Genomic DNA, 17,679 nt, shown 5'->3' with positions numbered 1-17,679 from the left:
CTGTAAATCGATGACAGTGGCTATATTTAAACGGCTGTATTCAACCGACAGTGGTCGCATTCTAAAATTTCCCTTTAGACAAACTGTAAACTCTGGTTTACCTGAGATGACTAGCAAAAAGAAACCGGGTTTCCCCGCTCTGCCTGACTAACTCCAGTGTGGCTCACCGCGGCCAGCCCCTGCCACGTGGCTGCTGCAGCAGTCAGGCTGCTGCCACCATGCCACAAAGGAGCCACGCCAAGAGCAAAACGAAGAGGTGACTGAGAAACTGGAGGATCTGTCCCCGTTAAAAATCTCTATAGTTCTCCACTGCATGCCAGTTGTCTTCTCACCCATGTTCTGTGAGCACATACAATGGAAATTTAAAATTAAAGATCTAGTTAAAAAGATAAAGCGACACGAAGGTCTTAAATTAGTCACAGGTAAACTTTTGTGTTGTTTTTTTCCTTTTAAATGCAGGCAAACCCTTTAAAGTCATTTTTACAGTTGAGCAGTTCTGAACTACAAACTTCTGAAGTGTGGTTGAAGGTTACCAAGGAGCTGTTACGCTGCAGGAACCATACCGAGCCTTGCTCATCCACTGCCCGCTTCCTTCTGCCCAACTTAAAGCACAGGCCCAAAGACCCCAATAGAAGTGACAGAGTCAAAGACAGGCTTGAACACATTTCTCATATGCATGTTGACATACTGTAATAAAGCAAACTTGTTAAACACACACCAATACAACAGAATGAACGGCCTACACATTAGCTTCAAAGATCTTCCAGTGTTTGGTGACTGCGCTTTTGCCCTTTTAATGCAGTATTAAAATAAATCAGAATATCAGATTTTAAGCAATCCCTTTGCTTGTAGAAGATGCTCTTTTTTGTTCAGATGGAGTATACGCATCTCAGCTGCAGCCCTTCAGCCTCCTCCTGATTCAGAAATGCATGTAAACCACAGGAAGTTGCCTGTTAAATAACTTTATTCATAACTGTCAAGTATTCCATTTTCAGAAAGGTTTGATTCAAAACAGCTTGTGTGCCTCCTGGAGTCTTACGATCCTTACTGAAGAAAACCAAACCAAGTCACTGCGTCATGAACATAACAAGTGATTTACAAGAAAACACAACTAAATCGTATTCTTATCAAGGTATTCCATGTTACAACAGCTTCCCTTACAACTTTGCATTTATTTTAACTAGTCTTGATCAGGCCTGGACAATGAAATATCTCAAGTTTTACGTAAGGCACCCTTTCTGCAAAGGCAGGATTACAGCACGTATTGGTCATGTACCTATAAGACAATAGTGTATTGTAGCTGCTCGTGTGGTCTTCTGAAGTAAACCAGAGCAGTTATCTTTTATAAACAAAACATGGCACAGAGGAAGATTACTGTCTAAAATGTTGCTAGTTAGTGCCTAAACCAAAGTAACCACAAAAATATTTTGAGGAGGAAAAAAAAAAAAAGACTACATGAAATACACAACAGATGAACACATCTTTTAAACCCAGGAAGTGGCACCAATTTATTTGGTTTCCATGAAAACAATGTCAGCAACCTAAATATGATTTGTTGAAACCTCAGCATAGCCAAATGGCTTTTTAGCTGTTCTAGGGCAACAGAGACACTACATTTTTTCCAATAGCAATCACTTAAAAAAAAAAAAAGAAAGAGAAAATTCATCAAATTTAGTCATCACAAGGTTGAAAGAAATAAACGTACAATTTATCAAACCATCTATGTTTGGCTGCAAGTTCAGTGGAACATACTGAACTGACAAGACTTATTAAGTATCTGAAATAATAAATCAGATATTTAAAGAAAATAGGAGACACAATTTAGTAACTCTAGATTAGAATTACAGAAACCACCAAACATTTTCTCTTCCTGACCGTACTTGAATTTCTGAGAAAAGATAAACAAAATTTTCCTATTTTTTTAAATAAAAAACCCAAGCAAAAACCCAAGTAAAAAAACCAAGCAAACAAAACCAATGACAAAAGAAGGTTTTTTTTAAAAGCCTAGTTTATAGTAAGAATAGGTAACTACAATGTTTTTAGGTTGGCATGTACATGCCTAAATTGACACAAACCAAACCATCCATAACATGGGAAAAGCAGCTTGAACAAAGAAAGATGATGGAGGAATAACCAGAGCCTTAAAATTCTGCATCTTACATCACCCTAATAATCCTTATAGTATACACTTCATTATGTACAGTTCTTTTCTGTTAGAGGTTTAATCCAGATAAATCCATAGCTGAGGATTTTGACACAGAATCCAGAGAAAATAATCTCTAACCTTTATTTCACAGAATTTCACAGAACACCCCACCCCAGCTGATTCAAAAGATGACTGACTGCAAATCAATACTGCTGCTACTGACGTTTCACCAGATGTCTTCTGAAATTTCAGTAATAAACAGAGAGATAACTAATGGAGATATGTTTTAGTCAAATGAATGCAGATTTCCTAGTTGGAGAGGCAGTAGAGAGCACTACAACCTCCTCTCCCTGCACCCAAACAAGGGATGTCCACAACGTTACACAAAAGAGGCAGATGATCCAGATGATACATTTATGCCGTCAATGCACCGAGCACTGATTATATTATTGAGCTCAAATCCACAATTGTCTTTATTGTTAGACCAGTGGAAGTTGAACCAAGTCTTATGTTGAAACATTGAATTGGTTTGGTTTCTTTTACCGGCCTCAGACTTGGAGGTAAATAAAATAATCTTGGTTCCTTCACAGTTTTCAGGTTTCTACAAATTAAATTCTCTCACCAGTCACTCCTCCCAGTGCTTTCTAAAGAGGATTCCTCTTTCCAACATGCCCCAGTCAACAGGACAAAACTGCTACACATTCATACCTATAACTTCTTTATTCAGTGAACTAAGTTTAAAAACCAGATACTTTCCCTATTTTATAGCAACAATTCAGCAACTTGCTTGGTATCTCCTAAGGTGAGGGGAAACAATTTGTTTCCCAATTGCCACTCCTGTGCTTGATACAGTGCTCTCTATTTAAGCAGCAAGTTTATTAGCAGTGTTTTGGGAGTTTCCAATAAGCATATACAATAACTAATTTTTAATAAGGGTGCTAAAGGTATTTAGGGAAAAGTGTCAAGGTAGGCAACAGTATATTTACTCACCAAACTGCAAGTCTGGGTCAAAATATTTGAGAGTGTGCTAACACAAAACACATTTCCTGGAGAGAAGTATGTTTCCTTTCTCTAAGTGTTAATTATGGCCAAAGTTATGTTAAAACCAGCATAAACTGGCACTCCTGCCAAAACAAAGCAGTCCCCATTTATGCCCACACAAGCATTACTGCAGCCACATGCAGACCAGCCAACTGCTCCCTGTTAAAATAATCCCCCCCCTCCCTAAGAAGGGAGGGCAAACTGCTTTAAAATGGCACTGCTGCCAGGGGAAGCATTAATGGACCAGCCTTAAAAGGGCTAAAGCACAGATACCATACATCAAGATCAGACATTTCAGGATCTCCGAGCTTCTTTATCTCCAGCTCAACCATTCAAATAGTCATTTAAATCTGATCTGCCCATTTTCAAAGATCAATTTTAAGTACGTTGAGATTAATTGCCGCTTCTTTGTAAGACTAGAGAGTTTCAGACACAGGCTACATTTGCTTACACAGGAGTATAAAATAATCCTGTTCTCCGCCAGAACGTCACAAATGCGTCACCTACCTCTGAGAGCTCTACCCTACTTCCTCTTTTCAGCACTTCCTCAGTGCAGCTCGAGTTCTATCTGCCTTTTTTCAAAGCAATCAGAACTGCATCATGCGGTGTAGAAGTGACACCTGACTTGCATTTGGCCACACAAACTGAGTATCTGTCCTAAAAAAAGGAAGGGTTGAAGTCCTGACTCATAGAAGTGTTTTTTTGTAAAACCTTTTGGTAGCAGAGTGGACTTTATATTCAGAACAGCCGGATCACATTGGGTGGAGGGTGCTCAAAAGCACCAAGCAAGGGAGGAGTTACACTGTTTATTTCATGACTGACATTTTTATCTTGCATAATGGCATTAACAAAGAAAGGTGAAGGGGCTTAAGAAAGGTTTTAACCCAATAATATCCCTTTAATCTATTATCCCCTCTTTACTGTGTAATCCAATTAATCCGTAATTCTCAAAATGGGGATAACAAGTGGAGGCAGACAGAGCATGCCAACCACAGCTCCTGCATTCCGCTACTAGCCAGCATCTGCAAGCTGCTGGGTATCCAAGAGCATCTGCTGCAGCTGCCCTACCAAACAGTTGGAGTGAAAGAGAGGAGGTAAGCCAAGCCAAGCAAGTCAGTCTCGAACTAAATATTCCAAATAAGGCTCCAGTATCAGCTGTTTCTCCTTCCTGCGCTCACTTCAGTTTTGCACTACCCTTCCAAGTGCCTCATTCACTTACACAATTCAGACTCGGATTTTCTCCCATCAGTACGGCATCTCCACGGTTTCAGATAGAACATGCTATCCCAATTAACCACATGAAGACATGATCAAGCATAATCTGCATACTAGTATACCACAGAGCAAACTGCTGCAGTTTTGAATTACTTTCCTAAGAGGGAAGAAATCCAATTTCATTTTTCTTAGCTAGGTATTCCTCCCCTCTCCTGAAGTAACTGCCAGATTCTTAACAAAACTTGCCTAAAAATATGAAAATTCACTACAGCTTTTAGGCATGAAACAGCATTCCATTAAAGCCTACAGAACTACAACTTTTTCCACGCAAGGCACTCTTATCATATTTCTAACTAATTCTGAAAGACTACTTGGAAGCCACTATGTGCCATATTGTATAAACAGCTGAGAATTTTAAGAAACTGCATAGCTCTGACTTGCATGAAGAGTTTGTACAACTCCAGAACAAAACCCAAAAGTCTGCTGAGACTCTTTCCCACAGTTAAAAACCCAAGGAATACACAGCATTTACCCTGGCATGTCATTCCCCTCAGGATCGCCAATGCTTCCAAATAGGAAGCTGTCGTGGTTTAAGACCAGAAGGCAACTGAGCACCATGAAGGTGCAAACTCAGCACCACACAAAAGCAAACTCAAATCTACTACAGCCCCTTGTAGAGATCAGAGCCAGGTCAAAAAATGCAATAAATGGCATATGGGACACTACACATGCAGAACCAGAGCACCTAACGAAGATGCTTCTGTTTGCCATAACCTGAACAGAGATTAATCCATGAAAGCAAATTAGGATATGCTGTGCACAGATCAGGTGCACTTTCTTTCTTCAAAGATGTTTTTACTCTCTCCCTCAGTAGGTATTTACAATCTAAACTCCTCTTCCAGAAAGTTTACTTTAGAAAAGACACCGATACTTTGCAAAATATTTTCAAATTTCATTGACGAAAGAAATCGTCCAAGTCACGGCACACACTCAGACCTAGAAGTAATATGAACACATGCACTGATCAAGACGAAACAACCACCTCCCAATTACTATTTACACTCTGGAAAGCATCTATATAAACTTCAGATGTTTTGCACACAAAACAGACTGGAACCAGACTGTAAACACCGCTCTTCTTTCAGTGCACTGACCCACGGGCTCCATGACTTCATGTGTTTGCAACTCAAACTGCATTTAATTTAACACTGAAGCAGCAGTGAGTCTGCAAATCTGCCATCCATCATTTAGAGCGTTACTTGCTTCCAAGTTGTACAAGACCAGCAAAGGCTCCCAAAAACATGACAAATATTTGGCATGTGAAAACATATCAGCGCTAAAACTGGCCATATTGAACTTTAAGATGCTCGAAAAGCCCATTATTGCATACACTGTAAACTAAATCACAACATTTCAAAAGCAGAACTTTAAACTAGATACCAGTGCGTGCACTGATGCATCCCTAGGATTCAGTTTTAAAGTACATTTGGTTCCTATTTCAGCCTCATGAGAAATCCAGATGACCAAATGCTTTTTAGTTCCTTCCTCTGCCTCAATTAGCAGAATCCATTTCAATTAAGTTCTGGTATTTCTGTTTGCAAACGGTGACATACTAATGTATCAGTTCTTGTTACAAGCTCTGACAAGATTCAGTGATAATTTACTAGGTCTTATGAAAGATCTACATGGATCATTAGATGAATGTTAGTGTTTTTAAAAATTAGTAAAAGCTGTGTCTAAAGCACTCAAAGCAACAGTAAAGTACACCAGACTCCCTAAACAGCAGCAACATCCAAGAGACTGCAAACATTTCACATCACTTGTAGAATTTCATACTAGAAATGAAGTAAAAATAGAAAAACTAGAAATTACTTACTACAGCAACTATGTAACTGTTTGCTAGTGAAAACAGTTAAAGGTCCCAATACCACCCACCTGTAACATTTCAGATCACCCTGGCTGAGGTTTTTTTTACACACTATTTTGTGTAGATATTTTGAATTACAGATGGTGTCAATGCACTGTGTTTTCTTGCCTGGAAATTCTGCATCCTCTTTATTTGGTCACCAGCAGGTGATCAAATACCATCACGTGCTCCGTGAGAAGCGCTCCCAGGCAGCCTGCCGAGATTCCCGTCGGTTTGTTTAAAATTATTTCTCTGGCATCATTAAACAAAGGAAAAAGATACAGAAACTCATGTGTGATTACACGTTCCTGTACCTCTCATCCATACAAAGAATTTGGGGTCTTCTCAGTTCCTTGGTTAAGTCACTGCAGAGGAAGGAGCATGATATTCCACTTATTTTAACTGAGGAGACTCTGAAGTCCTGGGAAAACACCTAAGGCACGAATGACCATGATGGAGAAGCGTGCAGCATGGTACAGTGAATTAAGTGCTGAAAAAGGCAGCTCACTGCTTATTATAGTCCATAAGTTTTCTTCTCTGAAATAGTTGAAGTTGTCAGTTATTGCAATGATGAAGAATTCAGGGTGTCTTCCGTACTTAAAATTGCTCAACTTTCTCAGCTGTATTACCTGATGTTTATTGCTAATGTAGACATGCAAGTGGAGAAGATATTGGAAATAATTTAGTACCTTCTTTAGCTGCTGACACAGTCTTAAATACCTCCTTTATTCACCATTTAAATTCTACCTGTCAAACTACTTTGGTTGTAGAGTATAAGGGTTGTAGAGTATAAGAGTTAGTCTCCAGGATTATTCAGAGATTTTTATTTGGATTAAATATATTTAGTGTTTGAGGCTGTCGAGTTAACTAATACTATGTTCTATGATTCATTTATTCACCTTTAAGATACAAAGGCTTCATATTCCAGAGCAATGCAAGACACGACTTGGTGTCAGCTAGACTCCACCAGCACCATCAGTGAGACAGCTCGCTGTTCTGCAAGAGGGCAGGCTCTGCACCTTCCAGATTTCTCAACTGATCTGTGGGAAATTTAGATACTTACCAAAAAAAAAAAGCGCCAGTGGACACAACACTGGTATGTAGACTACCTTGCTTTCTATGTGAGACACTAGCATAGTTATCCTCTTGCCTTTCTTACGCAGTAAGGTCAGCTGCGCTTGCGTTTTCTCACATTTTCTAGAACAACTTCCTCAGCTACCACAAGCCCAAGTTTCCCTACCACTCTGCTAGTTCTGCGTAAGAAGTACAGCATGAACTCAGAACATATAAATAGCATTTATCATTAACTGAAGTTTAGGTCAATAAAGACCACCAGAACAGTCATCCAAATGTAAGTGTAATATGTGCCCAGTGAGAACAGACTTAAGTAGCTTCTAAGGTTGAAGTCTTGTTACAGTAATCTCAAACTAGCGAACAGCAGCACAAATCAACACTGCCCCTGGCATCGCACCTTAATCCTAAAGGATCCCTGATTTACATATGAAAAAGATCACTCCATATTCTTTGCCTCAGGTGCAAAATTAATTTCACCTGTATAGATGGAAGATCACAGTGCATTCATACCACATGTTTTGCCAGCATGGAGATTTGCTGACAGCTATGAATACTGGGACTCTTGTTGTGTAGATCAGGCTTCTATTTAGTATGTCCATTTAGAAATTACTGAGAACAGCATAGCCACTGCTATATTTAAATTCTGCGAAATAATGTAGTGAGAGTGTTCTACAGGTACTAACATGCACTATCTTGCAGGTTAGTAGCCAGCAAGGAAATGGGCTCTGAATGAAAGCAGCAAAAGCTGATCTAACACATTTGCACCAATTTAGAAGAATCTGCTGAGAACAGGTTCACACATTCAAGACGTGTGAAAGGCTGAGAAAGTCTCCTCCTCTGAAGTCTTAAGAGGTTGTTGGCATGCACAGCATATTCAGAAGAGCACTTACATTTTACCTTTATTTAATCAAGGCTCAGTTATAGAAATCCAAATTTTTGCAGAAAGCTAGTCATCCTTTAGTCGTCTACAACAAAATGTTTAGGAAACCAAGGCACACGATTATCAACATGACACAGCTTGTTCAAGACAGAGTATGTGTAAGAACACATCACTCTGCTCCCACACTGTATTGTGAAAGTCTGCATTTTAAAAGCAGTAGTTCCCCATAAACAGGTATCTGGAGAGTCTGAATTAAGAATTCCATCCTCAGAGGCTGCACTGAAACCACACAGAAAAGATATGCTGGAACAAGCTAAGTGTAGCACACAAGACTCCCAAAAAGTTGCTCGCATTCTCGGTTGGAAGACAACTCGTCATGTTTCTGTCTGGCACGTGTGTGCTGGGATAACATGTCCACATCAAGACAGCTCCCACTGAAAGACCTCTCAATTCAGAGCCACATCTGTGCTTAAAAATAACAGTCACAAAAAAATATATAAAAAAATAGTAACATTCAGAAAAAACTATGGCAAAGATGTTCTTCAGTAAAACCAGACCAGCTTGCACTACAACATCAATTGGTCAATACAAGACCACTCCTCTCCAAAGACTTCAGTATTTTACTGCCAGCGAGAAAAGTCAGGAAAGGAAGAATAGTGGAAAGGGAGCAAGGCAGTCCCAGAAACAGCCTTTCAAGGCACAGTAACTCACAGAGGCTGAGAGAGAAATCCTAATCCCAATTTGGAAAACTATTTAAAAAAATGGCACTTTGTGTTACATTAGTATGAAAGTTCACCTGGAGATCATTCAGCTCAACTAAAATATTACGGTCAATCCCCATTACCAAAGCACTGGCATACATATTGAAGGGTTTCTGGCCACAAACCAAGAATAAGGGAACTCAAGCCTTCTTATTGTTTGACTCTGTGTTAATCCCTACATGGAGCCTTACTAATACAAACTCAAAGCCAGCATTATCTTGTCATTTGGGCAGGAAAAACAGCAAATCCTCAAGAACTCCAATTCTTTTCTGAGGATGCGAATGACTCATTTTTAAGTGTAAATCTGTAAAGCACTTTTGTTTCCATAGTTATAGCAACAATCTTTGATAAATCCTTTTCACATCAAGACCGAAGATGGCAAGTAGCTCTAATCTTTTCAAGGGCTTCAAGGAATCATGCTCACTGCACACATGCCATCCTGTGATTTGATGTTTGGCAGACCTATTGATCAGGGAAAGAGGGGAAAAATAGTTCATAACTCGACACATACAAAGCAGCAGCTTTTTGTTTTTCCCCACAAAAAAATTAAGCAATATTCAGTGTAACTACAGAAATGTATTTAAATAAAGTAATTCTGAATTATATGATTAAGTGCCCAAATACTCAATGCACGTGTTTACAGAAATGCTGGGTGATTGAATCACATTATCTGCGAAGAAGATTCTTCTATCAGCCTGAGAAACCTTCTACCAACAGTTTATGCACTCAAGCATGTCCTAAGAGGAGCACCACCTACACGCTTCAAGCGGAAAGAGAGTGGGACAACCGAACACGCAATCCCAGAACCAGAGAGAGATCTGGGAAAGGGAGGAGGGAAAGACATCTCTAACCCCCAACTTAAGGGCGTGAGGAGGTTGCAGAACAGAGAAAATAATCTTTTTCCAGGTTCTATGCTTGTGACTTCAGAGAGATGCTGAAGCACTGACCTCAGAATTGTTTCATAAGATGGGCATCCACACCTGAGAAGGAGGAAGACCTCAACATCTGGCAAGCTAGTCTGGCTTCAAACATAACTGACCTCCACAGTATCTAACTCTATAATCAAGCACATACCAAGGACGTGCTGCTCTGCACCTGAAAGAATGGTAAGCTTTGCTAACACTTTGCAGTGGTCATTTGAAGACTCATTATTTCAGTATATCTAATTGAATGTTCTCACATGTACAACAGCCCCACTGATATTGAGAGACAGAACCCAGAAAAGCCCAACTAGAGCAAGATAAAAGTACAATCCTCCGGTAAACTGAACAACACTCTCCAAAAACACTACTCTGCAACACAAAAATGCTAAAGAGAAGCTGCAGCTAAACTAGCAGCTGAACTTCAAGCTGAACACGCCTTTTCCTGTCTTCTATAATCTGATCTAGCACTTGCAGACATGTCACAGAAGTAAACAGGATCCAGAGGTAAATGCACATGCTATCATCCTTACTGTATCATCTGTGTCTGCAGTTCTACGCAAATGAGGACAGAATAAAGTGTCATCGCTGCCCCTGCGCATTGCATAAAAAAAAAAACCTCCAACGTTGGGTGTAATTTGCAAGTAGGGCAAAAAGTACTTATCTGAAGATCAACACTGGCTGGTAGCAAACATCCAAACCCACCCAAAAGCTATCTTTAACAAGAACAAACCTTTAACACGTTCAAAGCTTATCATGCATCTGAGCAACTCGGCTCTCATCCCACTTTTCCATTCTCAGAGAATTAGAAGACTCCTGGAGTCTACTTCAGAAGGCTTCTCTGTTAACGACTCTCACAGCAAATTCAAGAAAGGCAAGTTCACAGCAAACGCACTGAAGCGAGAGGCAGCATACAACGGTACTCTTACTCAGAAGCACTTTCCTTGGTGTTACCAGACACGCAGCACCAGCACTAGACACTCCTCAGCTGCCAGTGCCTCAAAGCAAATTTCAGTGAGAACAGCAAACCTTTACAACCACATAATTGAATAGCTCACAAGTATAAAGACTAGGAAATGGCTAATTAAATCAGTTTGCATGGTGTAAAATTAAGATAATGGGTATGTTTCTCCAAGTCATTTCAGGAGATTTTCACCGGAAATCAACTTGCAATGAGAAATCTGAAATGTAAATTAGATGACAGAAAGCGTATGGCTGATTCAGCCTAACTCTAATTAATCCATGTCAGCCATCTGACTGGAGGCCGTAGGAGAAACAAACTCAGTAGATGAGGGAGGGAAAGCTTGAGGATGACCAGAATCTTAAGCATAAACTGCAGGAACCGACTAAGCTACAGATCCTAAATAGTCTTCAGTCATTTGGGTGATAGTTCCACTAACATGGTTGACTTCAGTTTGTAATAAAATTTGAGGGCTTACAATATTAACCACCTGAGAAGTATTGAAGTGGCATACATTGCACTAAGCTGTAATTACCTCTTTCCAGTTTTAAAGCACTACACAAGCGTGAACTAATGAATTTTCATAAATACTTTTGTTAGTGGCCAGAAGGCACCTATTTTTATACCAAGGAAAATAAATCATATTGACTATCCCCATGACCACTTAAGTTAACAAAATGAGGAAGGACACTCCGGTGAACTAGGCATGGAAATGCTGATTTCTAATTCCATTAAAATACAACCAAGTTCTGGTTTTTGCCCTCTCATGCTGCTATAAAAAGACCAAATTGTTTCTTTAGGCTCCTAGTATCATCTCTGGAATTGTGAAAGATGATGGAGAAAAAACGAAAAAAGCAGGAACAGCTCACTGATCTCTCACAAATGTATATATACACCTAAGTTTTAACCACATATATGCAGAAACTTTAATCTTAAACTCTCTTTCTCTGTACTTCCTATCTGTCCAAGCTACAAATGGCTTCTAGAACTACACACTCTTGCTTCCTTTCCTCCAGAATTTCTACGTAAATTCTGACATTTTTCACTCCTTATCCATCACTGCTCTGTTCTTCATTTGCTCTCTTCTACCTTTGCCCCAAAGTGTCCCATTCCCATGACAAACAATGCTTTCCCAGCATTCCTGCCTGCGCTCTCTTAATATGAACCATGTTTTTCAGTGCAGTGTCAAACCCGATCCAGTGAAAAAAGTTAAATTCCCTCAACAGTTTGAAAAGAAGTTAGAGTATACACCAGCAAATAATACTCTTCTACCATACTCGGTCCCTGCATTTTACACTTTTTTTTAATGCCACTTTTTCCCTCTCTTACTCCTCTAATCATTGCTGGTATCTCTCCTTTCATTACATTTTTGGCCACAAGTAGTCGAACCGGAAGTAGAACAGTATTTTTCCCTTATTCCCCACTCTACAACACTAACAATTTTTAGTCTTGAACCTTTACTTCAGGAGTCAGTACTTGACACAACTGAACCGTCTGCGTCTCTTCCAACTTCCCCTGGCACTACCTCCTGACACAGGTACGCCTGTCACTCCCTCCTTAACCATTTGTGCCTTCCTTCCATATTACGGCACGTATCTAAACTCTCTGAACACTCTTCTGCAAAGCTTGTCAGCAGGTATGACAGAAATGGGTACTGCTTTCAGGAGTTTTCCACCATTCTGCTGCCCACATGGAGCTCTGTCATAACTTAAGCTGGAAGCTTATCGGGGTAAAACAGAGACTTCACGCTTGGCCAGCACTGATCACACTGCTTGCACTCAATATAGTGACATCATTCAGCCTTTTTTTTTTTTTTAATGTTTAGAACTTGGCATAAATATCTCGGGCTGAGATTTTGAAAGGATTTGGGAAATAAAACAATGTAAGTATAAACTGAGCAGTTACCTTACTTTCAGAAATTAGTATTAGGACAGTACTCAACTATTAAGAGCACTTAAAAAAATATTCTCGAGTTCTGCCTAAAACACAACATGATCCGTATATATTTTTGCAGAGAACCTTACACAGATTTAAGGATTTCCTAAAGAAAGAAATAGCTTTTTTTGTCCTGTCAGATTCAGAAGAACACATTCTTCAAATCCTACTCAAAGTGAAACTCCGCACATGCTTCAGTTATGGAAAGAACCTACTTCTCAGAGACTCAAGATGACAGAATAATAATAGCTCCCTTCGCCTTTGCTACTTAGCCTGAAGTCACTAAACATGCTTAATCAAAGATGAAACAATTTTATTTAACTGATTCTGAAACAGATCACTCCAGCACAGCAATTACGTCACTAGAAGTCACATCTGCACCAGAAGAGGACCTTGGCTATAGCAGAGCAATTACCCTTTTATGAGCACTCTGAAGGCAAAATACAAGGAGCAACGGGTCTCATTAGGAACTTATTTACATAGCTCAGAACTAGGCTGGGCAGGTGATAGGCTACTCCAGCACCTGCCCATCCTGCAATCTCAAGACATTCCATGATCAGGGCAATACATATTTAGAGAGTTATTTACACAACCTATTTAAGACAGAGCATGATTACACAACTATTCATAATAGCTCAACAGGAGACATCATCAGCTATTGTTCAGATTCACACTAACACAAAGGTTATTTTTAAGACATCAAAACACAAAGCCATTTAGGTTTAAGAGACCTACAAAAACAGATTTAATCTATTTTAAGGTTCTCGACCCCCACAAAACCCCATGCCACTGGCATTTACTACACAAGTCTATGAACTAATAAACAGCAAATTTAACTTAAATTCTTTGTTTCCTTTTGCAGCATTTGCATGGAAACAGAATGAAGGGACTTCAGCTGTCACAGTTAAAGGTCCAGCTCAAGAATCAAGACATGTTTCTTTTTCCTTTCCAACCCCACTATTGAATTGTATACTCCATCTCAACGCCACTATTAAATTGTATACTCCATCTTCAGCTGAGAACTCCAATATAACAAATCTCATTACATGAGTATTAACACAGACATTCAAAATTAAACAGGAAGTATACAAAGGGAATGTTTGCTAGATTGCTCAAATTGGAATAGAGAAGGGAGTGGTTTTTAAATTCTTCTCATTAACCCATGCATATCTCTTTTTAAAAATCATATTATTAAGTCTTCCTTTACTGCAAACTGCTTTTTTGTTTTGGTTTGTTTTTTTAAGTCGATGCACTTAACAAAAGGTGGAAATAATTATATGGTAAAAACACTACACAGGTACTAGCTTTGTTACAAAACATAAAAGCCCTCTATACCTCAGCTTTCTCACATATGAAATGAGGACAATTACGTCAGAAGCTCTTTATTATTCTTGTTTTTAAAAAAAGGCGGGGGGGAGGAAGGAGCAAAATGCATCTGTTTGCAATACCACAGTGTAGCAGTCTACCATCCAAAAACGCTTAAGCTCCATAAGGAGGTCGCTTGATCAGTGTTTTATGGAAAAGCAACACAGAAACAAGAATCATACGCGCTCAATTAAAAACACTGAAACACAAATCTTACCAGCTGGAACTCTCTGCGCCTGTCGTACGCGTGCTGGATACCACTATCCGCCCATAGAGCTCTTATGGCTGGAAGGTACTGTAAAAAAACTGCCGTCTCCACCATGCCTTGCACCACCGTGACTGACCGAGTATCAAAAGCCATCATCGTATCTCCATTGCTCTGGTTAGCAGGATCTCCCCAAGGGATATGAAGTTTCTCTCTGGCATCTACGAGGACTCTCACACCTTTAACAACATGAAAGGGCATTGCAATTAGAGTTTCTCAGCATCTACTGTTTCACTAGCCTACAAATCTGTAAGGATTCAAACAATGCACTTACTCTGTACAGTCAAAGCTCAATAGGACTATCCACCCAGCAGCAAATCAGAAAGTTTCTGAAAAATCTACTCAAAGCACTACATTTTCAGGTAATATCAAAACTCAGATATTTGCTATCAGAAAAACACGGCCATGCTCAACAGTATAACGTCCATAGTACAAGTTTAACTATTGAAAAAGTGCTATTTTTAATTGCTAAATCCCCAATCTGTGCTACCAAGCAAACTCTTTTACCTGGCACGAATACAAGACAAACGAAGTCTGTTTAAAAGCTTATTTCAGAATATCGTCAAACCATCGGATGGCTTCTTTATAAGGTTCTCTAGTTTTTGTATTCTTATGAACTTGGCATTTAGTTATATCAAATTGTAGAGAGCTGTCACTGCCTTTACCATTTTCAGAGATATGAAGACAGTATTTACTAAAACCATAGCACTTTCTAAAAAGTATGTTTTTACTGCCAAAGTGCTGTTGTATCACCTAAAGACTTCTCCGCAATTTTTTTGTTGTTGTTTTGGTAAACATTCTCTAGGAGAAAGAGAGTATTTTAAACTTCTCTTATAAAGGACTTTAAAAAAAACCACATTGTACTCATACTGATAAGGGAAACGCAGGAAAATGAATTCTAGGACTAAATTTACCGATGAAAAATAAAAAGAAAAAAGAAAATTCCAGAAATAAACATTTGGAAAGGCATGGGGCGAGGTATAAGGAAATGAAGATATAGTAACAAATGAAAATAACACCATACTTGTCCAATGCCAAAGTATTTTTTCAAGCTTCATTCTCTGCATAATGTTTCTATCTGTCAAAAGCTATGACTGCAGGAAAGCAGCCTCCAAAAAAGATCTGCAGTTCCTATGTGATACTTTCACAGAGTAGGAAGTACCTTACTTTATTAATAAACTATCACCTGGTCAACCCACATGCTCGTGATTTCTACTGCCTTGCTATTTATAGCTTTTCCAGGCTTGATTCATAAACAGTTTTGTAAAACAATTCTTTTTAAAAATCCCTGGACCTCAGTCTCCTTCGAGAGCCAGTCTGACGTCTGACAACGTTTTGCCGTTTTGAGAAACTTAGTTAAACCTCTGTCCAACTATTACACAGTCCAAACCGAAAATGCGACGAGCGGTTTAAATAAGAGAGAGAAAAGAAGTAAGGATGACAGGAGTCAAATCAAGAGCCCGCTCCTAAACCATGTGTGGAGGCTTTGGCAACGCGTCTATGAACAGCGGCTCTGCGTGCGGGTTTCTGTTGATTGATGTGTCAGACCAGTTTCCAACACGATGGCAACGTTTCTTCCAGTGAAGCGAAGCGCGGAGAGCGCTTCCTCCCCGGACACGGGACACGTCTCATCCTCAAGCCCTTTCAGGTGCATCTTCCCCCATCCATTACCGCTCATTACTGCGATCGCGTTACCAGGAAATGGCAAAGCCGGGGACCTTACGAACTGAAACCGCTGCTCCCACGGCAAGAGCCGCAGCCGCCCTCCGCAGCACGGCGGGCCGCACCCGGGCCAGCGCCCACCGCGGGGGACGCCCCGTCACGGCGGGGGTGACACCCCGCGGGCCCGGAGCGGGGGGGCTGCTCCCCGACGCCGGCAACGCGGGGCCGATAGTCCTCGGCGGGAGGAAGGATGAGACGCCCGAAACGAAACCGCCGACAGTGCGGGAGGAGGCAGCGACCCCGCAGCTCTCACCGGCCCGAGGGACCCCCCCCGTCCCCGCCCTGAGGCGGCCACTCCCCCGCCCCCCCCTCCCCGGCCGGGCCGGGCCGGGCCCCCGCAGGCCGCCGGCCCGGTGCCTCACGGGGCGGGCCGGCCCCGCCGCCGCCTCTCACCCACCCTTGATCACGTTGCTGTAGATGGTGGCGCGGAACTCCTCGCGGGCCGCCCGGTCCCAGTCCTGCCCGTGGATGATCCGCATCTGCTTGAGGAAGGTGGACTTGCCGCTCTCGCCCGCGCCCAGCAGCAGGATCTTGACGAGGCGCTTCACGTACGTCTTCTCGCGGTTGAGGCACTTGTCGATCTCCTTGGACTTGCGCTGCTGCTCGGCCTCGCCGCTGGTGAGCAGGCAGCCGGGGAAGCAGCCCGACAGCACGGAGCGCGACGGCAGGAAGTCCGCCATCTTAGCGAGCACTGCCAGCGAGGGGAGCGGCCGCCCGGCCCGGCCCGCACCAGCCCGCTCTCTGCCCGCGCATGCGCGCCCGCGCCCCGCCCCGCCCCGCCGGGCACCGCCTCCGCCCGCACACGCCCGCTCACGTGACCGCGGCCGTTTGCCCCCTCCCGCTCCGGAGGGCGGGGGAGCGTCACGTGACAGCGGCTCGCGCCCGCCCACGAGCGGCGCCTCACAGGAAATGGCGGGAGGGGGCGGCGGCTGCTTTTGCCTCCGTTACCGGCGGGGCCGCGCTCACAGCCGTAACCGAAGCGAAGCGTGCGCTCGCGTGAGGGAAAATGAGGCCCAGGCTTAGCCTGCCCCGGCAGAGGCGGCACCTCTGCCGCGGCCCCGCAGCCGCTGGAGGGAAGCTGACAGGCGAGCGGCCGGGGGAGGTCAGCCCTCGGTCAGGGGGGCAGGATGGAGCTTGCCAGCTAAGCAGTTTTTGTTCTCGGTACAAAGAGAAAATAGTTTCGTTAAAGCGCTTTGAACAACTTGGCACGTACTTCCTCTCTGCTCCTCTGAGAAGAGCTTTGCAGTACTGCTGGGATACGGCACCAGGCTGAACAAACACACCGGTCCTGGGCCTCACGCGGGGGCTGTATGCAGTCAGGGTGATAAAAAGCGAGTGGAACTTTTTACCCGTTATTAAATTAAAAGAAACAAAGGCAGTATTTTCAAGTGCTTAATAGTAAAATTTTCCTAAAATTTAGCAACCCTTCATGTGATGGGCGGAGCAAATAATAGGCTGAGAGACATGCAAGGACTAAAAATCCCACTG

At 41.9% G+C, this 17,679-nt stretch overlaps 1 protein-coding gene across 1 annotated transcript in view; it reads right to left on the bottom strand.

Annotated features, from left to right (window-relative positions):
- The window catches only part of GNA13 (G protein subunit alpha 13), a 29,628-nt gene extending 12,671 nt beyond the window's left edge, over window positions 1-16,957 (bottom strand). Inside the window, exons 1-2 of the mRNA XM_074889618.1 lie at window positions 16,589-16,957; window positions 14,422-14,648 (exon numbers count right to left, since the gene is read on the bottom strand). Of these exons, the coding sequence (XP_074745719.1) occupies window positions 14,422-14,648; window positions 16,589-16,871 (510 nt within the window). The 5' untranslated portion in view covers window positions 16,872-16,957. The remainder of the gene's footprint in view (window positions 1-14,421; window positions 14,649-16,588) is intronic.
- Between the last annotated feature and the right edge of the window lie 722 nt (window positions 16,958-17,679).

Source organism: Strix uralensis, chromosome 19 (assembly GCF_047716275.1).
Source record: "Strix uralensis isolate ZFMK-TIS-50842 chromosome 19, bStrUra1, whole genome shotgun sequence".
NCBI classification, from domain to species: Eukaryota; Metazoa; Chordata; class Aves; order Strigiformes; family Strigidae; genus Strix; species Strix uralensis.
Note: the sequence above shows the minus strand (reverse complement) of the source record. Positions and strands in the feature narration are given on the sequence as shown.